The sequence below is a fragment of the Paramormyrops kingsleyae genome, chromosome 16, assembly GCF_048594095.1.
Source record: "Paramormyrops kingsleyae isolate MSU_618 chromosome 16, PKINGS_0.4, whole genome shotgun sequence".
In the NCBI taxonomy this organism is placed as follows: domain Eukaryota; kingdom Metazoa; phylum Chordata; class Actinopteri; order Osteoglossiformes; family Mormyridae; genus Paramormyrops; species Paramormyrops kingsleyae.
In genome coordinates this window covers 9,311,805-9,333,367 of record NC_132812.1, presented here as the reverse complement: position 1 = coordinate 9,333,367, position 21,563 = coordinate 9,311,805, and the positions used below count along the sequence as shown (strand labels likewise).

General features: G+C 46.2%; 1 protein-coding gene and 1 long non-coding RNA gene across 5 annotated transcripts in view; one reads left to right on the top strand and one right to left on the bottom strand.

The window, feature by feature from the left end:
• Positions 1 to 17,781, bottom strand: part of gli2a (GLI family zinc finger 2a) — a 67,951-nt gene extending 50,170 nt beyond the window's left edge. The window contains exons 1-3 of one of the 4 annotated variants that reach the window (XM_023826933.2): positions 17,237 to 17,781; positions 15,369 to 15,720; positions 2,696 to 2,827 (exon numbers count right to left, since the gene is read on the bottom strand). In XM_023826933.2, the coding sequence (XP_023682701.2) occupies positions 2,696 to 2,810 (115 nt within the window). In that variant the 5' untranslated portion in view covers positions 2,811 to 2,827; positions 15,369 to 15,720; positions 17,237 to 17,781. Of the gene's footprint in view, positions 1 to 2,695; positions 2,828 to 5,215; positions 5,351 to 15,368; positions 15,721 to 17,236 lie in introns of those variants that run through there. The other 3 variants (XM_023826932.2, XM_023826934.2, XM_023826935.2) reach the window with 3 other exon arrangements.
• LOC111851738 (uncharacterized) lies at positions 5,329 to 10,189 on the top strand. The gene is made up of 3 exons (XR_002840093.2): positions 5,329 to 5,502; positions 7,791 to 7,994; positions 9,373 to 10,189. It is a non-coding gene; the product is annotated as an uncharacterized lncRNA (long non-coding RNA).
• Positions 17,782 to 21,563: the final 3,782 nt, after the last annotated feature.

Genomic DNA, 21,563 nt, shown 5'->3' with positions numbered 1-21,563 from the left:
TATCTGCTTTCCGGAAACACGCCGCCTGGCGAATCCCCGAGATTCGTGACCTTTCCCTTGCCGACCTGCCTCCCCCGTCACCCCCCGGCCGCCGGTCTGCGGAGCCGCCTGCCTCCCCCGGTCCGCATAAATAACAATAACGGTAAAGTGCCTGGCGGTAACGGATGGCTTCCTCTCGTGGCGGTGGCAGCGTGCTGTGACTCGGTAGTTAGTCAGCGCAGCGGCGGCTCCCCGAGATGGCGCCCGACGCCTGGCCCACGCTCTCCTTTCAGGAAGTGTCAGTTGTGAATAATGGCGCTCCACTTCTTCACCGTGGAAAAGGGCCCCGTGTGTTTTTTTTCCTGTCTGAAATATCAGAGATGCTGCGATATTGACACTCACAAATGAAGTCCTGCATAGCGACCTGCTACTGGGACGGCCTGGCAACCTGCTTCCTCTGACGCCGAAGATCTGGAAGACGGATCGCTGGCTCTGAGAGACCCCTCTCTGTGGTTCCTGCTCATGCTTTCAGATTTTCCTTAAGTGTGTCACATTTTCAACCGATTACCCTTCAGTGTTTCTTGCTGGGTTCCGCTGCTCATCGTACAGATGGGCCAGGGTCCTGCTAGTGAGCACATTCTGGTAGATTCTATGCCATGAACTAGACAGCAGGACACAGTCAGGCCTACAATCAACTTTACCCCATGGAGGCCCAAAGCAGGGCTGGAGAGCCAATCTGGGAGTAATAGTCCACACCTAATAATCTCCTAGATTCCAGTCTGCAGGCCTTTGAACTTCCAATTAACGTTCCTAAAGCCCTTGTGAAGATGTCAGGCTTAGACAGGTGTCTAAGCAAAGGCTCAGGGTATTGAAATATATGACCTCAGCATTCCATTATGGCTGCTCAGATTAGACATGTGATCATTTAAGGAGATGAAGGTATTAAATATATAGGTAGACAACTGCCTTTTCAAGAAGCCAAAAGCTAAGATTGAAAACCTATGTTGAAAAGCAGGTCTTCGTGGCTTGAAGTTTAAAAGTCACTCAGTGGGGCAAGAAAAACTGAAGTCAAACAGTTTTATGACATTAATGGCTGAAACGAGGCAGGATGACAGGCAGCGATGGGTCAACGTGCAGGAGTACAGACAGCACAACAATCTCATGCCGGATGCCTGCTGAGGACAGTCTCCCTGAAACGGGCGTCGCAAAGAACCCGGAATGAGTACAAATGCTCTATTTTCTGTGGTTCCTTTAATAAACAATTAATGACTATTACTATATGATGGCAGGCCACCAAGCCCTCCATCAAGCAGTAAAAAGGGCACATTATCAGAAGCCCCATTACCATTTCAAAGGTAGCCTTCAATCGGGAACTTTGTCAGTTTCTGAAGGAGTATTCGTCCACTGCTCCACTGGCCATTTTAACTTATTTATTACTTTTATACTCTGGAGGTAAGAACAAGGTCCTGCAGCCTCATTATGCGAGGCTTTCATCACGCATTCACTGACATCGTTAAAATGTGCATTCTCTCTCTCTCTCTCTCTCTCTCTCTCTCTCTCGCTCCGTGCCTGCAGAGTGCCCGCTCTGGTGCCAGGATGAAGGCGAGGCCTCGTTACTTTTCACTCACATCAGCATAAACATACATTAAAGCACAAACCCGGCCTAGATTTACATGAGCCGCTCGTTGTCTGGTGCTGGCAAAACGTGTTGGTGCTTATTTGAATCCTTACCATGTTTTTCTCTTTGCTCAGACAAAAGAGAACATGACCCTGGCTGTCATCCTAAGGGAAAGTGAAATTACAGCCCGGCTCGGTGGAGAGCGTGGTTTGGCAAAGCTGATCGCTGGAGATTCCTAAACAAACCATACGAGGCCTCCGCCTCTCATTTTGCTAATTATTCTATTACAAACAAAACCAGAATCTGGAGGAACACCCGAATAAGGTTTCTGCATGGGTCTCTAGTGTCTCTCTGAAAATGCCCCAGTTCTTACACGTTTATTTAACATTTAATGAACGATTTGAGGCGTGACTGCAGCATCGTGACAGGCCACCGGACCCTTCATTAACCAGTAAAAGTGCCACGTTTTGAAAAGGCCCATTAACATTTCAAAAGTAGCCTCCGATCAGCATCTTTGTCACCCTCAGAAGGACCAAGTCGTCTGCTGCCACAGCGGCCATTTTAAGTAATTTATTTCAGTCTGGAGGTAAGAGTGGGCTTTTCACACTCATTATCCGCTACTTTTATCACGCCTTCTCTGACAAGGCTTCCCTCTTCGTTGCTGAGCTTGGGCCACACTTGCACAGTGAGGTAGGGGGGAGTCAAATTACTTTATTCTTTTCAGCCTGAGCTATTCTTTAGGGGGGAGACCACCTCTCTCCTCATCTGTATTTATGTATCAATAAGCAGTAAGGTACCTGCTTAGACTTCTGCCCGCCTCTGTTGTAGTCACCTGACTACAACAGTGGTCACATGGTTCACACTAAAGCTCATATCAACAGTGTGCTGTAAGTCACTGCTGACAAGATGCTCTTTCTAACCACCTATTCACGGTGAGTTACAGCTATGTGCATCCTCCCTCTGTCGAAATGTAATTGTTTGCTGGCCTTGCTGCGTGTCGTCAAGAAATGGCGCCTCTGGTCAATGAAGCTGGGCATCTATGCCTAAGGGGTCAAGGTGCCTCTGTGCCACACATGGGGAGGACGCGGAATGGCATACCACGGGCCACTGTCGTCGGAGATGGCTTCTTTGTCAGGTCAGAGAAGCCGCTTCCATCAAGGCTGGAGGCCTTACACTCTTTCTTCTCCGTGGCCATCGGAGCAGAGGTCTCCATGCTAGACAACAGGGACTCTACGAGGAAGAAAATAAAGCAGGGAAACAGAGGATGAGCATCTGCATGCCAGTTTTCCTGGCATTGCATCATTTTATATCGATGATTTCTGTCATCTACAAAATCACAAATAATCAGCAAAGTGGCACTGCCCCTTTGTTCCAACAGAGGGAGTCCTGCATAACATTTCTAAGTTGACCAGTGGTCTGTCCTGGGTTGTGCAGTATACAACACAAGAATCTTATCAAAAAGTAATCTGAAACTGGGAAATGTGATATTTTTCATTCCAGTAAATGAGGCAATCTGTCAGCTTGAACCAGATCCCACAAACTTGCCTTTACAAACGAACACTCTGGTATATCTTCACATCATACAGCAAGAAACTAAAATAAAGCAGAGGAAATGCATTAAGCCTGCACCAAATCACCCTCTGAGACCTTCCCAAGCTGCTGCCTGAACAGACTTGAAAAGAGGTATGGGCGCCATTAAACTGTGAGATATTAAGGAGACACTCTCCAAAATTCTGTCACTGGTGACGGCTCACCACAGGAATAGTCTGCAAAGCCGGCGGGGGCGCCGGTTTGTCAATGGGACAAGGCGCGGCCTGCCCGTCCGCCTAGTTCCCGTCCCAAACTGGCTCACCCATCGTGCCCAAACAGCCACCGCAGAGGAAGATGGTTGGCAGCAAGCCACCTGTTTAACTCTGAAGAACATACAAGATTATCCCTGGTGCCGTGCAAATAAGAGGCAGATCGGCTTGAAAGCGTCTCTTTCGGCTGCCTTTCAACCAGTGATGCCAGCCAGGATTGGCCTGAGGGGGGGGGCTTAGCCCTAAATGCCACTCAAAGCTAACTGTGGTGTTGACTTTTTATAAGACTTGTTTGCACAGTTTTGTGTCTATGTTGTCAGACTCCTCAAGGGAAATAAAACGTCACATTCAAGGTGATACAGACAGGAAGGGAAAGCCCAGATTGGGACTCTCCCAAAAGTGTGTGCCAGCTATATAAACGTATCCTTATGTGAGACATGATGCTGACACGGGGTATTTTACAGCTTAAACAGAAAGCCTTAAGAATTAACAATAACATTACCGGAGAACGCAAAGCATATGGCAGCTCTTAAACGTCGCAGAGAAAATATCACTTTAAAAAGGATAAACAGAAATTTGTATGGAAGTACAACTGAGTTTGTTAACATTATACTATAATTTATTTATGTTTCCCATCACTGGAAAATATTCGCCTATTTTTGGCAATTTGGATGTTTTTCAAGGTTTTCCAACGATTTCATTGGAAGGTTTTCTTAGTTTAAAAAGTTACATCTGCCGTGCCGCATTTAGCATGTTGTGATATTTAACCATAAAACCGCGAAACACTGCGGGAGATTTTTTTTTAACTTCCAGTTTGTTGAATTCGATGTAATACAACAGAATACGTACGATACAACACAGAATAATAAAATATACGATATGATCTTATAGGATGGGGTGAGGGCAGGATTTTATAGGATAGTACTGGATAGGTTATGATCTTATAGGATAAGATCTTACAGGATCGGATGTGATCTTATGCGTTCGGATGGTATTTTATAGGATCTGACACTATCGTATAAAACAGGATAGGGCGGGTCAATTTCCAGCGTCGATTCATCGATTCATCCATGCGCCTCACTGGACACCTTCAGTAACAACTATATGAGACGGACTGTTGTAAAAATATAATAATGTACAATCACGTGTGTATGCGTATAATACGCAGTATAAGTAACACTAGGCGGGTGAGAGATGAACCAAAGTCTATGTTGAAATATTGTTATTAATTCAGTCGAATGAATTTGTCAAAGTGTAAGCAACAGCTGTGTGCAAAATATAAAGTATGGGTTTTTCTTATTTATTTATGTATGTTTGGGAAAATCTACTTTAAAACGAAAGAAAACTTCGATTTATTCACGCACATTGTATGAATGTGGGTTGTTAAACTGTTTCAGTGTATCTTTTTAAAACACTCCGTACATGTCTGCACTCTCCTCGTGTGACATCTCACTTTTCTCCTTGTTCCATTTTTCTCCCTAACACTGGGTGATGTATCTCACTTTCCTTGCTTCTCTCTATTCCTAACCCTTGGTGATATATCGCACTCTTCTGTCTGTCCTTTCTTCTGCTTAACCCTAACCCCGGGTGATATATCTTGTTCTTCTGCCTCACATTGTTTCTCCCTAACCCTAACTGTAACCCCGTGTAATATCTCACTCTTCTGGCCTCGGCTGGACTGGGATTAAAAATTGGCCCAGGCCTTTGTGGTTCCCCACGCTAAATTTTGCCAACCGGGCGGGGGGGGTTCCCCACGATTCTACCTACTTATGTACCTATCGTGCCCATTTTTGCCTAAGCGTAACCCCGGGTGATGTACCTCACTCTTCTGTACTCCCTTCTCCTTGCCTAACCGCAGCCCTGGGAGATGCAGCTCGCTCGTGGCTCCCCATAACGCGCGCACTACCGCCCTCCGCGCGGCCCGTCCGCGCGCCGGTCACCCGTCTTTCTGTCGAGGTAAGCCGATTAGCACTGAGCGGCTAACGCGGTTAGCAGGCATCTGTTTCTGCTTTGTTTTCGGCCAGCACTGATCGCGGGCTTGTTCGCCACTCAAATCATACTTAATCTAAAAAGGACTTTATTTGACCACCTCTGTGAGAGTTTAAGGTAAGGGTACCTGACCCCGGGTAACTCCATAACTGCCATAAAGGCGCTGATAGGGGTTATGTTCTCCTATAGCTAGACGGGCTGCTGAAGGGACCAAGGAGAAGCTTATCGAATTTACTGTGGTGTCCCTCCCTTTGGGGTGATTTTTTTTACTTCCCATCTTTTCGGGTCCTGTGCGCTTTAGTATAGTTTATGTACACCTTTACTAGATACGAAAAACTTTATTGATCATAGCAAGGATCGTAAAGTTTGCGCATATAGTACAAAACAAGATAAAATGCAAGACGGTACATATAATGCAGACAAGTAAATGTAGTGCAAATAGGTTAAATAATACAGAAGTAAAATCCTGAAAAACACATTTAACAAACAAGATAATATATAACGGTACCGTGTGTCTTGGAAAATGACAATAACTAAGTATGTATTTTATATATATATATATATATGTGTGTGTGTGTGTACATATAGCTATATATAAATACACACGCACAAACATATATATATATATATATATATAGTGCCACTTTACAATAATACTACCCATATAAAGATATAAAGAGTTTGTAAATGGTTTATAATCTGGTTATTAATTAGGTTGTAACACTTATTAATAGACAATTATTAATGGAGCATTTTTTTTTGTTACATCCATTTACAAGGGGCAAAAGGGAGCTTTATTGAAAAAGTGGTACCATTCATATATATGTGTGTGTGATGTATATGTGTGTGTGTGTGTCTCCTGATAAAGTCAGTGTCCTGCGATGGAAGGTGGCCTCCCTTGTCCTGCCATTGAACCACACTGTTTTAGTGAACGCTTCTTTGGCATTGTGGCCATTTAGGTAAAGGAAAAAAAACTTTGCAGTGAAGCTTTACATTTTGGGGATTTAGGGTTCATGGTCCCTCCCTGTGTGCCTCTGAGAGACAGACGGACAGAGCGGCAGATCTGCCCCACACTGCAGGCCTCCTCCCCAGTGACGGGCGGCCGGTGAGGTGGCGGCGGTGCAGTACAGGTGTCGAGAACCAAACAGATGGTGGCGGACGAGAGCGAGAGCCTCAGAGCGGGGATGGGATCAGGACCCCGGGCCACATGGCAGGAATCAATACGGGGAGTGTTTGGGAGTGCCCCCCCCCCCCTGCCCCCCGTGTGGAAGGCCTGGAAACTTCTGTCTACTCGCTTTACATTTTAAAGTAAAATTTAAATGGGGAATAAAGAACAGTGGTGAAATTATGGTTAATGGTTAAATCTTCCAGATTAAATGAACATAGTTCTCTCCCCCCACCCTTTTGTACTTTCACCATCCTTTTCAAATGGCTCATCTGGCCCCTGCTGTTCAGACTATTTACTGTATTTATGCGACATACACGTCAACGAATTATCAAAACAAGAGATTACATGAGTAACCCCTGTTAAGTCCTGGCTCTGTTTATACGAGCAGTGCAAAGTTTGTCCACCTGTGTAAGGAAGGCGAGCTCGTCCACTTTAGTGTGGCCCACACTGTGAATTACATACGCTCATAAAAAACTCTCTTTTTCCCACGATGGCAAGAAAGATTTTAATCAGGTTGAGTGATACCATCAGCCCAGCCCCCAGAATGGCCAAATCTTATTTTAATAACTGAAAATTTGATCTGTGCAGACATGAAAAGGGCCAAAGAGTATATCTGTTAAAGCACTTATTTTCCCTGCCCTCCTCCCATCTGAAAACACAGAGATTACACCTGACATCTGTGTTTGCCTATTTACAGCAGCAGCCGTTGGTAGTGTTCGCATTCCCAGCGTCTCGCTCTTCAGCTGTGGGTCTGTGACACGGCTGCAAGGCTGTGACAGGCAAAGTTGGTTGCTCCCTTTAAATGTACCAGTCACTTTGAAGGGGTGGGGCAGGTGCGAGGGGATTTCGCCCCTCCCCCCAATATTCAGGGGGCAATAAACAGGGACAGCCCCCTCGCTGGTGAGATTGTTATGGGTGATCACTCATTCTAACGCATTTTGTGAAATCCCTTCTGGATAACTAACATTCACAATTTCAGCCCCATGGGTCATGGTGTTGGGGGGGCTTCCCGTGATCCAGTTTACAGCATAACTAGTGAACATTTTCATGAATTAGACTCTGATAAGCATGTAAGATGGGAAAATGTGCTACTACTCCTGACAGGGCTGTGAACCGGGGATCACTGATCGTGTGGCAGAAGGATGAGCACTTAGTGGCACATGGAGACACGGCGGCGGACCGTAAATCACGAAGAGCGTCCTCCTTAACTGTTGTGTGCTTTTGAAATTATCAACAGGAAATGGACTGCAGCTGTTGGGCCATATTTCAGAGAAGTGCTCTGAGGTTAGCATCATAAACAGGGAAGATGAAACCCAGATGTGTGCCAGCTGAAGATGCATAACGATCCGTTAGCTGCAGCCACGGCCACCATCATCACCTCCACGCAGATGGAGGGCTGCTTGTCCCAGTGGCCGGCCCAATGGCGCGAGCTTCTAAAGGGGTAATTAACAGGAGCAGCTCCTGGAGAGCTCACCCCCCCCCACACACACAACCATTGTATTGAAAGTGATGTTTGACTTAGCACCTCCAGCAGCCCCCCCCCCCGCACCCCAGCACAGTTAAAGCTCTGTGCCTTTCACTGCGCTGAGAGGAATACAAACAGTATCAAAAGGCCCCTTTGTTTGAAGATCTTCAGCGTCCCTTTGCTCTGGCTTTTGTCGTCTTATTTATTTATTTTTAAATCTCACCCAGTGTAGAATGGGGAAGGTGTGCTCCCCCTCACCCCTGGCCTGTTCAGTTGGAGCTGAAGTGACGCTTGACTCAGTGCCGGTGACTCGCTGCGGTCCCTACGACGCTGGCTGCTTGGTTTATATTCCCTTGTGCGATTGCTGCTCTAGCCACCCTGAGTGCCCATGCTTCTAAATGGTTAGGTGGCGTCTTCCTTGTTTTTCTCTTTAGGCGGCCTGTGTGAGGGATGTGCTTCTCTGCAGGATGTGCTTCTCTGCCTGTTGCCTGTTGCCTGTTGGTGTGTGCTTTTTGATACAGCATTGCACGCACAAAAAAACAACCACAAGCCCTTAGTCTCGAGTCTAAAAATCTCCTGGAAGGCTGCTGGTGGCAGGAATATTTGCTTTGAGTTTGAGTAGTGACCCGACCCACTGCCTGCTCTCAGGGTGTAGCATGTGTGTGTGTGTGTGTGTATGTTATGTTTATATTACATTACGTTACGACCAAAAAGGCCCCCTCAATATAATAAAGACCTGTTTCTTTTTGACGTTGTGGGGACCATTTTTTAGGTCCCCTCAAAGATCTGTGAATGCCATCAAAAAACTGAAAATGTTACTTAAAAGCTAAAAAGGGCTGGGTAGGGGTTAAAGTCGTCACGTTGGGATTACATACGGCCACATCCTAAAGGATGAGCGGCACGTGATGTGACACACGTGATACACATCCCCTTTCCTGGACTGTATGTGTTTAATTACACCTGTAAAACCTGCCATTCTGTCTGCATGTGTGTATTTCTGTGTCTGTTCTGGTTTGTATTTATCACATTGCTACTATTACTTATTAGCTTTTGGAGACATTTTTCAGGTCCCCACAATACAAACCTCAATTGCATAAAAATCCGTGAATGCAATCCTAAAACAAAAAGTCTTGTATTTTGTTTGTCCTCTCGCCTGTAGCTCTGAGCGCTGCTTCACACATCGCTAAATGTATTTTTTTTAATGACATCCCCGAATTAAAGCCCCCTCTTTTTGCTCCTCGAAGCCCGACACAGGAAACTGCTTCTTATGAAGCAGGATCGCAGCCGACCAGGCGAAATGGACAAGCGCTTCAAGGCTTGAGGCTTACAGTGTATAATGTTTCTTTTGGCACAGAGAGTGGACGGTTTGACAAGTTTGTGTGCAGGGACCCCATTGCGCAGCACCGCTGCTTAATCCCCAGGTGAGCTGCTGTCCCTGTTAGATGTTCCTTGTCTCAATTTCCCAAAGACAAAGTGCAGTTCTTTGGCCAACCCACAGCCCTATTTCCTATGTTAAAAAAGCACCCAGTTAATCCAGACAAAATGCAGCTGTCCCCCCCCCCCCCCCACACACACACACACTCACACACACACACATACACACCCCTGCAAGGCAGGATCTCGCTGTGGCTACACCAGTGTAGATTTCCTCTGGATATTTTTAAGTGCACCTTTAATTTAACCTTGTTTTCACATTCCAGGTTTTAAAGTTCTTTTAACAGGGACTAATCACTGTGACTGTTGTAATACTATCATAAAATTGATGATGTTGCGTGATCCAGAGAGTCTGGAATGTGTGTTTTTTAGGGAGCTCATACTAAGATGGAGATTTAGTTGTGTGATTTATGCAGATGAGTGACCCTATTTCACAGAGCCTAAAGAAATTAAATGCTTTCACTCTCCCTCTACCTGACAAATGGAGGTGTCCCCATCCCAGGTGCAGCCTGTTTCCCGGCACGCAGGCTGAATGATCACTGCGAGCGGCCTCACATGAGCCGTCCCGCTGACTAATCACACAGCCATCCGTCATTCAAACAAACCATTCCAGCCCAACCCCAAAAGGTCACGCTGTGTAATCGCGGCCCACGCGGCCCGCACACTATTCACTCAGCCTTAATGATGCCGGCGTGGGATTCGTCTCCGTTTACCTCACGCGGGTGAACTATTCCGGCGCGTTCATACCGTGAGATAATGACTGCACAGTTTGGTATGTGTTTCGGGGGCCGCAGAGCACGCAGCAAGCTAACGTGCTAACAGCCAGCCTGTGGCGGACAACAGTGCATAAGAGCATCCGGTTTTCCACCAAGCTGACATTAAAGTTATGTTCAAAAATACCACCCTGAGGCGATTATGTTTGTGTTCCGCTGTTTTTAATGGAGAGCCCCGGGGTCTTGGCGGGGAACTTCAGCAGACGGCTATGTGTAGGACCCAGAAGTTGGCCACCAAGATGCCAGACGTTCTCTCCAGAGAAGTCAGCACTCAGAGATGCGGAGGGGGGGCACCGGATGTGCCAGGTGGCCATAAGACACGGGGAGCCCGGTGTTTGGGATCGCACCCCCCACCAAAAGGTGCGATATCCTGTGGCTGCTCTGAGGCTTCACCGGAGCTGCACAGCTGCCGGGTTCATAACCTCCGCCTTTCTGTAGCTCTCATCCCGTCTCTCCAGACCGGCCGCTGCAGATGTGACCCAAACAGGCCTTGTCAGGAGACCACAAGGCACAGGCTCTGTTGTCGTGTGCTTTACATTAAGTGGTTCTCCGTTATAAAGAGGCCCGAAGCAGCCAAACCGCGTGGCTCTGTGGCACCAGCATGGCCGTGCTGTCATTCACCACCATTTGCTGTCACCTAGCTGAGCCCAGCAGCCAAACTCTGTTATTTTAAAGACTCTGCTTTACAGCTTCACCTTCAGCAGCCTGACCAGCTGTCTAAAGCACAGGATGTGAACGAACCACACACTGCACATTTGTCCAACACTGCAAGAGTCAAGTTTTTAAATCATCTAATTTTTTTCTCTTTTTTTGTAAGTCACAAGATATTTACAGAGTCTAGAAATTAATGTGTGTGTGTGTGTGTGTGTTTCAGCATGCCTTATGGTATATATAAATTCATTTATACACTTTTCAGTACTTATTCATATCTATCAGATTTACATATGACACTTGTGTGTAATTGTCTTAATTATTATAAGCAAGCAATGGTATTATTGACTCTCTGGTATATGAGCCTTTGCAGTTTAACTTGGTCCAGGATGGATTTAGGCCCTGGAACTACACTAGTCTCCCCAGGTTAGGCTCTGTAATGGCACTGGATAGACGGGTTCGAAGGAGCTACGGCCTGTCACACCCAGGATGTCTCTCTGGATGCTGAGAGCCAGAGCTATGAAGGCTGGCCTCCTCAGGGAAGGAGGGGCCATGTTCCCCGTGACAAGCGGGCCCCATCCACAGCTTAAAGACTAACACATGGCTGTTGGATTGCTGTACGTCCTCCCGCCTGTGTGGAGTCTGCGGTCTGGCTCGCTCTCAGCGCCGCTGCATCCCAGCGTGCACACATAACAAGGAACACGTCCCACCCCCGGCCACGGGAGGCCAGCTAATGAGCCCCCTCCCTCGGAAACACTGCATTCCTGCCTGCCGGCCCAAGGCATGCGCGGAAAGTGGCTATAGGCAGGCGGGCGTCTGTCACTGTGTGCCGTGGCATTTCAGGCGAGCTTGTGTGTCTCATCGCTGATGGAGGTGACAGGGAGAGTTAGTTAATAACAATGATCTCCCTGCCGCCAGCTCCTGTCACCGGCTCTGATGTAACGACCCGTCATCGGGGCGCGTTCAGGAGAACATTAACTTATGAATGAAAGCCAGCCCGTGGAGACCACACTGCATGTCGTATTACACAGCCCCTGGAGCCCGTCCTGGGTCCCCTAGGGTCCCAGCTCTTTGATTCCCTGATATTCTGCTCTCTCGATGTCAGCCCCGAAGACCCCTGTTTGAGCAAAGCTCCATAATTGTTATCAGTCCAAAGCACATGTAACTTCACTGGCATTACAGGGCATCACCACGGCAATGGCCGAGAGGGCAGCGGCCCGATTGCATAGATCGGTAACTCTTCCTCCCGCCCTTCCGTGTTCATTTTAAATGAGGGCCAGGAGAATAGGGGGTGACAGGAAGTGCGAGGGGACACACTGCTCAGGCCAGCCTCACTGAATAGAAGGCTGTTGGTCAGATTCTGGTCCTGAAATGGCAAACTGCTGCACGTGTCTCAGTAACGAAGGAGCCGGCCAGTCTCTGCTGCCTCCTCCCCACTTCTCTGTCCCCAGCAGACACAATATGTGGCAGCAAAAGTTAGCCTGGCAGTACTCGCATGAACCCCTCCCCCCACCCCCCCACTGATCCAGGCAGCCTGGAGCGCGTCGGGTCGGCTGACGGCTCTGTGAGCACGCCCCGCTTTGAAGAGCACCACTCTAACCTAAAGCAGATGTGTTGTGTTTCGCGGTGATGATTAGAGTGGAGCAACAACAACTCTTCCTCCCCGGCCTCGCAGCCAGTCGGGCACCCCCCCCCAGCCCAGTGAGTAATACCATTTACTTGAGGGTGGAAAAAAATTGGGGGGTGGGGGGGGGGGACCAGCATCGCTGCCAGTTCAAAGCTGGAGCCAGAGATCAGGGAAGCACAATGTTTATACGGCTTTCCAGAACCATCCGAAAACCATGTTGTTTTCCATCTGTGTTCAGCAACCGACTGTAAATTCAACATGACTTCCATTTAGAGGTAGAGAAATGAACGGCCCACAAATAATTAACCCTGCGTTTAAAGGACAAGATTCATCAGACTTATCAGGCCCTCGTTTTGCCTGTTTTAACCGCTTTTCTGTGTTCTCCTTAAATGGACGGATGTCATTTGTGCTCAAGCTATCTGACAGGAAAGGCCCCCACCATTGCAGACTCATTCACGGGCACCTGTGGTGAGCCCCTGCAGACCCAGAGCATGGGAGGAGAAAAGCTAGAAAGAGTCGCCACTTCCAGTCCACTCAAGTTTGTTTATGGGGAAAAAGGGGACTGGCCAATACAGGATAAACAGAGATAAATGTGTCAGCATGGTGATGACATGAAAATGTACGGATGTAGAACGTGGGATGTTTCTGAAGAGATCACAGAAAGCAGACGGGTGCTGCGGACTCGTTTAACTGCTCGCAATCTGAGGTCAGTGTCAGTGGGACACCAACCCAAAAATGACTTGGAATCAGCCTCGGTCACAGGTTAGAAAGAAACCGGAATAATCAGCAGAGATCGTCACCCTTCCAAAGGACAAACTGCTATTTATGGGCCCAGAGCCGAAAACCTGGAGGCAGACAACTGGCTAAACTGCTCACTGGGTTTCACCAGACGTCTATCAGCAAACCTGCCTGACGAATGTGCCAAACCACGGCATGTTTCTCACGGCGATATCGCGGTTACGGGGTGATGCAGAGGTGGGGCAGCTGGGAGCAGAAGCGATGCTGGAGAGCATGCTCCGCAGCGGGGCCTGGCCTGGTACGTGGGAGGACATGGGAATCACCACAGGGTGCGTGCGCAATTACGAACGTCCCTGGGTGGAAAGCTGTGGAGGAACAGGGTGAGATGGGAGAGCCTGGCTCCATGGCTTCCTGGCGGGACATGTGGGAATGCCATCACCTCATGAGGGAACAGCTTAACACGGATTCGAACGGCTAATGAGGTCAAACACCATAACAGTTATGCTGGCGTATTCCGCTGCGGTGATGTCGTACTTTCATGTGTTTTTTTTTCCTGACTCTAATCACATGTGCTTTTTGATAATGGATGCAGGAACCCCGTCCATTATGACATAACACTTCGTCTAATTGCGGCTCGGTGGCACAGCGCCACGAGGTGTTCACCCCCCCAGCATATCTGAAGTACGTCTAATTAACCCCAGATATCTGAGGACTCTCCAGCCTGTGTGAATTGTCTCTGCCCATCCAGGCTAAGTGGAGATCAGTGAGTAGAGAGAGGATCCCATGAAAGGAGGAATCACTTCAGCGTCTCCTTTCCGTGTGTGACCTCCTCTCCATCTGATCCCTCTATCTCCATCCTGCCACTAGAGGTGATCCCGAGACGCGCTTGGCTTTTCAGAGACACACGCGGCCATTGAATTTCAATCAGCTCAGTCCAGCCACAAGTGTCCTCCAGCCTCACGGCGGCCCTCCAAGGTGCCGGCACAGTGCAGTGGCCGTTGTGCTTTTCAGGAGTGGCGTGTGGCCGTGCGGAAGCTCGCCACGCCACATTCCCTGCCCGCATGATCATTCTGGCGCCTTAGGTGTGCTTTGGAGCTTTAATCTCCCCTCAGTCACGATTATGTTGCTTTTCGTGCTGCATTTTAACTTTTGAAAATGCCCCTTCTTTTTCAGAAGCACTGGCACTTAATTGCATGAAAGTGCTAATTAAATAATTGAGGTGTGACATTTGATATAATTGTTACATGCAGTTGTTTAGATGTAACTCAGCATTTCTAGCAGTGATGCAGTAATGTGGATTAGATTAACATTAAGGTCATTTCTCAAAATGAAAACAGGAGGTGATTTTTTAAAAACGATCCAGGAGGTCTGGACTCCATAAAGCAAGCGTGTTCTCATTTTCCTGACTCTTCCACTTCTCCCCAAAAACTCGGTGCTCTCTCTCTGCACCTTCCTGCATGTGCTACTGCCTGCACGGGGATGCTCTCTCCCAGCCAGCACTGCTGTCCACTAAAAGCCTCCTTCTATGCATGTAAAAAGCAACAACCAGCTGCAATGAAGAAATACTCCAAAACTAGCTCACAACCTTTTCAAGTTACTAGTTTCTCTATATTTTTGTTCAAGTTAATTTTCAGGCAAAAAAAGCTCCTCTATAAAGTGGATAGTAAATATTTTATATTTATTATATATATAAATATAAAATATATATATATGTATGTGTGTGTGAATAAACATTTTTACAGTTGAATTTACGATTTCTTAACATCTTGCCATCTCCCCTGACGGTCTGATTTTACAGAGATGCCAGTTTGACCTCTGGAGAAACACGGCTCAGGCTCATTATGTGTGCCCACTTCCTGTTACTTTTCCGGAGGCCGTCATAACGGAGATCCCTCCTAAAGCCTGGTAGCACGCAGCAGCATCCAGCCTGCATAGGTCACACTCAGCGAGGTGCCCCGTCCTCTTGCCTGGCTCCACTGCACAGGCACTGTATTTTCTCTGGGAGGATTCCACCAATGGCATGCTTTTCCAAATGGCTTAATTGGTACAGAGTTCATGTCTGCAGGGTAAAAGAGAGCCCGTCCTTGTCTTAACTTTTGAATTGGCCCGGTGGGGAGTTTTACTCACTCTTCTTTTAGGAGTCCCTGATGCCTCTTCTCTCTGCACACTGGGGCTTCATTGATATTGCTGTTTTTTTGTGTGACCCTTTAAGAAAACGACCTCCCCTTTTTCCAGCGTGTGGTTCATTAAATTTTCCACAGATTTCTAGAAAAGAAAAACCCCCCAATCAATAAAGGGCAGCCAGAGGGGGACGTGTGAAAACGGTGGCAGAATGGCAGTGGAGGAGATGAAAGTGACGTCCCCATCGCGGGTCCATGGGGCTGGTGACCACAGCTCCAGCCCGCCTGAATCATCTGAATGCCCGTCGTTCCTTTACATCTTTTCACTCTCCTCCGCCTGACTGCTGGAACTCTTCATTCTGCACAATGGCAAATGCACTAAAACTTTTTTTTCTTATGCTAATGGGCACAACCGGGCACTCGCATTAAAAAGCACACTTCCCACAAACTCCTTTTTCTCGAGGACTTAAATTGCCCATTTAGAGCCTTTCCTACGCTGTTTCTCAACACCCCCCTTGTTTTAAGGGCATTCCGTACACTCTAGAAATATATACTAATTGTACCTAGAACTTTAAGGTCTCCAGATCATTATCCTCTTAAAAAGTCTCACTACGAAGACCATCGGACGTAGAACGTACTGCCTGTTTTTCCCTTTTTAAATCTTACATGTCGGTGGGTCATGAAAGCCGCGTTAAGAACAAAAAAAACAATGCAAACTTTACAGAGCAAAATAGCGAACTTGCAGCAACCACGCGTGTAAATTGAGGTGCAAGCATCTGTGCAAAAAAAAAAAGGAAAAATAAAAAAACTGCTATTTACAGAGACATACATAGAAATACAAACAGAAACATTGTGCCACTATAATTATAACAATTTATTGTTTAATGTTTTAGGAGGAAAGGCCAGAATAAACACAGCGGCCTTACAGCAGCACAAAAGGCATGAAGGGTTTGTTGATTTTTCAGTCTAGAGTGCAAACAGCAAACCGCTGGAAAAGCCTACAAACTTTGAACAATAAGCACGCCGGACGGCGATCGCAGGATTTAGGGCCACCGCCTCGGACATAACTGTTTACGTAACGCAAGTAGCTGATAGTTGAGTCTTGATAAACTGATAAAAGGTTCGCTATGATTAACATTTCAGCGTTAAAGCTCGTATTTCAGTGCAGTTAATGTGTTTCAGAAAATGAATTAATACTTAAAATATATAGCGAAAATAGCCCAATATGGCCAAGTTGTCATGATATACTTTCCAAAGTGCAATAGCATTTATGATAAATTTCTAAGAATCCCGTATTTCTAATGCATTAAAAGTTACTGCAAATTAATGTATTTAAACGTTAAAGTCAGTTGATGCAGTAAGTAGTAGTTGCTATAAGATATGCTTTTCCCACAATGCGCTAAAATGTACGTAGGTTATGGTCAATATTAATTATGTTGAAGGAGGTGTATATATAATATAATAACTGCACTTGCACGGCGAACTTTAATGCCAGGAATCAGTTTGAAAACTTTCCTAATGGGTTTGGCGCCCGGGACCTTATGATCAAATCTGTCCGCATATGGATCCAAGTTGCAGAGCAAAATGTTTGAGATTCCAATGTCAGATAAGTTGGACGTACGGTATGAGAAGACATGGGTTTTATTTATATATAATTATGACATTTCCCGATGCATTTTACCGGCAAAGTCGACATTAAATCGCCAACCATAACAATGATCGTGTTATTTTAATTTTCACATGGTATATTATTGTTTTGCAGAACAAAAAGTTACATGTATCTTAAATAAAATCAGAATAAACATAAAAATGCGTCGCCAATTCTGGTAGGGTATAAGTGAGCTTACAATGTAACTGCACAGAAATTTTACTTACCTTTGTTGATGGTATGTAATCTCTCTCTATTCAGTTTGTCCACTGAGGCGTTTATTTCTCTGGATTCTGCAGCGATCGGGGATTTTCTTTACGGGATACTTTCTTGATCAAAAAACAATGAGACATATTCCTGGGATTGTGTGAAGATCCATCTACTTTCAGTATAGATGCAGCTTGGGATAGAGTAATAAAGTTGGTGCGAGTCTCCGGATCATGCAGAAAGTTCATGGGGAGCCGCTGAAGCGCATTGTTAACTTCTACAGCCCACGGCAGGCTAATCGCACAAAGTTTCCTGCATGCTTTTCCATCGAAAAAAACCTACTTACGGACCAAAAAATGCAGCGCTAAAATAGCCAGAGAATAGTTTTAGTGTCGCTTGCTTTTAGGCGTGCGGTGGAGAAGTCTCCGGGCTGATCTGTTTTCAATCCGATCCCCCTCTTTTCTCTCCCTCTTTCTCTCCCCCTTTCTCTCTCTGTGTCTCTCTCACTCCCCTCCACTTCTTCCCTGGTGAGTTCAACCATTTGCTGCAGCAGATGGGCCGGACCAGCACGATTCAGCAGCGGGGCTCGGCAAAAAGTTACATAAAGTTTCATTACAGTCTGACTAGAGTGGATTTGGAGAGTAACGCGGACGGGATAAGATGCGCCTTTCATACCAAATTACCGTATATCTGCGCGTCTCGGCTCTTTTCATTTCATATTATCCTTTATCATTCTAAATGTTTGATCACGATTATATTAAAGTCAGTTAATTAATTTACTCTTTAGTATCCTTACTTGTCTGTATGCAGGGTTCGACGAAAATTAATAACAGAAGAATTATTTATCCGGTCTGTGTTGACCCAGGAAATAGAAAAATAATTCTACATTTTAAGCAGTATTAATGTTTATTTTGGTCAAAGGACAGACATCGCTGCTGAATATTAAAGTACAGTAATGTTAAAATATACTACTGGAATGCGCTGCTAAATTAATCATATGTGTACAATATATTTCATATCTCGGGGACGGGCAGTTGTTTTACATAGGCTATATTAAAAATTTACCAAACTACGTGTGTAATATTAGTAATTTGATTGTTATGCTAAAAGAATAGGTAAAGCTGTTACTATAAGTAGTGCTTCAAAATGCACCTTTTCGAAATGCCTGCGATTTAAATTATGCTAATTATTGATGTTATATAAATATATTTTTGTTAATATCACAGTCAACTGCTTAATTTTGCGTTACATTATGATTGCGATTTGGAGCTCTTAAATCCTTGCAAAATATTTAATAATGATTAACTTAAAAATAAAATAAGCTTTTAAAACTAAGATATGTAGGCTGCATAGATATTGCGTATATCCTTATTTTATGACAAAATGTATTAAATTTGAGCAGTGTGGCAATATTCGCTCATATGGAAATAATTAAAAATAGCATATTCGTGGGTGAAATGCACGTCTCAGTTTATACAGAATATCCCTGCCAGTTTGCCGCAGGGTACCTGACCGCTTTGGTTATTTTACTCGGATGCTTTTCTACTAATGTTACCATTGTTTCTAAGCTATTTTACGTAACTTTTCGTCAAGTATTTTATCATGTCAGATAATGCATGTGGAATGTTCCCTAGATGCAGAAATGTGGAATGGTTACTGCCCTTCTCTGCTCTGCAAATTATTTACGTTCATTTTTAGGTTTGCGTAATATTCCTAATTTTCCTATATACTCATACAAGACCCCCTTTAGAGCCAGACCAACATTATTCGTAGGGCATAATGGAGTAATAGATAAGAATAACATCAAACTGTTCAATAATCTGGATAGCTGCCCAGCCACAGCAATGGCCAAGCCCAGTGACAGTCCTGCTCAGCCCGGTGACAATTCTGTGCAGCTGCAGCAATAGCCCAGTCCAGTGAGACAGTTTTGCCGGGCTGGATGACAATTTTGTATTGGCTGTATCAATGGCCTAGCCCGGTGATAGTCCTGCCTGGCCTGGTGACAGTTCCGCCCAGCTGCAGCAATGGCCCAGTCCAGTGACAGTCTTGCCCAGCCTGGTGACAGTTTTGCCTGGCTGTAGCAATGATAGTGTCAGTCCTGCCTGACTAGATGACAGTCCTGCCATCCCAGTGACAATCCGACCGGTATGGTGACAGTTCCGCCCAGCTGCAGCAATGGCCCAGTCCAGTGACAGTTTTGCAGGGCCTGGTGACAGTTTTCCCTTGCTGTAGCAGTAGCCTAACTCAGTGACAGGCCTGCCCAGCTGCAGTAATGGCCCAGCCCCATGACAGTCCTGACTGGCCTGGTGACATTTCTGCTCAGCTGCAGCAATGGCACAGTCCAGTGACAGACTTGCCCGGCCTGGTGACAGTTTTGCCTGGCTGTAGTAATGACCTAACTCAGTTACAGTCCTGCCTGGCTAGATGACATTCCTGCCCAGCCACAGCAATGGTCCGATCCAGTAACAATCTTGCCCAACCACTGCAGTGGCCTGGTCCAGTGACAGTCTGGCCAGCCCAGTGACTGTCCTACCCAGCCGCAGCAATGGCCTGGTCTGGTGATAGTCCTGCTCGGTCCTAAGAGGCGAAATCAATTGGGGAGTTTCATGTGAAACAGTGACATCTGCTTGACAGTGCAAGTAAGGATTAATAGATAAAAGATGCCACAGAGATGGCATGTCCCTGATGAAAATCAGCAATAATGATCACTGGAAAACTTATTTAGAGCAACATTTTCACAGCTAAAATTACGTTTTTCTTTTTGATTTGATGGATGTTAAAATGTTCACAAAATGACTCTAATTATATCACTGTAAATCTTGCATTTCAGATGAACTTTCTGGCATCTGTACATACCACATATAGGATGTACATGTTTTAACACACTGTCGTTATATTCGTGTAAGTGTAATTACTTAGATCTGTGTTGATTTGCTAATGCAGTGTTGCTGTAAGGCTCTGCATTAAATCCTTCTGCCTTTTCTGGGACCGGAACCAGGTCGGCATGAAGCAGCCGGGTCGGCCCCCACTCAGCACATCCCTGCCCCTGGCGAGGCTCCTTCCTGCGGCCCCCATGCCCCCTCTCCCTGGGGGGTGTGTGTGTGTGGGGGGGGGGGGGTCGCTTGCTTTTATAACTTGCACTCAGACGTTTCTGTTGTGCGAGGCGGGTTTAGTGCCTGAGCTTGTTTTAAAGGCTGATACACTGGTGTCAAGGCATTTGCCTTATTCTTGCGCCAGCAGGTCCTAAAAGCAGGAATTTTAACAAGCGTGTTGGAGTCCTGTTCATAAAAATCCGCCCGTTCCCTGGCTCCGGGGGAGATCCGAAGTGCGGACGTATTTGTAGAGGGAATGCAAGAGCCCTTGTTCTTCTTAATTGTGAGATCACGGCGCTTCAGTTTTTCCACATGATCTCATGCATCTTTTCATCAGTGTATAACCCCCTGTGTGCACACAGATCCCATATAATTAAGGTGGTGGGGCAGCTGGGTAAAGTTATGTGGATTAACTTTTGGCATCTGTCTTCCGCTATTTGTTTTTCACGTCAGGGTTTCTGCCACTGCGGCGTGACATGCTGCCACATTGTAAAAAGGGAACACAAGTGTACGGAGCAGGTGAGAATGGGTCCACTCATCTTAGCAGTCTGTCTTCTAAATGACAGGCTGGCCTCGCGTGACGCCGTAACAAATAATCAAACAGCAGAGTGCCCAAGTAGTGTCCCCCTACGTTCCAACCTGAAAAACTGAATCAACCATTCAGTAACACAGGAAGTGACAGGAAGCTTGAAATGAGAGAACTGCCATGTGCTTGGGAAGAGGGGGCTTCCCCCGCTTCAAGAAAATCCACATTCCTTTGTCTCTCAGCACATTACACTTCGTAAGCAATTACATTAACTTGTAGATCAACTGGACTAATTAAGCTCTGTGGGATGCTTATGCAACACATTTTCGGAGTGGAACAGGCTGCAAGTTCTGCATGATTTGGGCTGTCTAACCCTGGCTCTGCTTTGCAGGTGTTTTCCTTGTGATTTGGCCACAGTTTGCATTTTCTCTCCTCACGCGAGAGGATGCAGGACATCTGTTACGTGTTCATTCAGATAATCTGGTGAATTCCCTGTCACTGTATCACTGATTCCACCTACAGAACTCGTGTGCCTGGCGCCCCCCACTGGCCTGCTTTAATGTTGCTCCCTATCATTTGTTTGTCCCACTCATCCTAAGAAGCCATTTTTTTAATTCTAAAATGCCTTCAGTGCGGCGTCTCTCAGTGGATAATAGTGCGTGCAGAGGGTACAGAGCCCCTTCTCCAGAAAGTTCTTTTATTGTGACTCTTTTTTGGGAATTCAGCCTG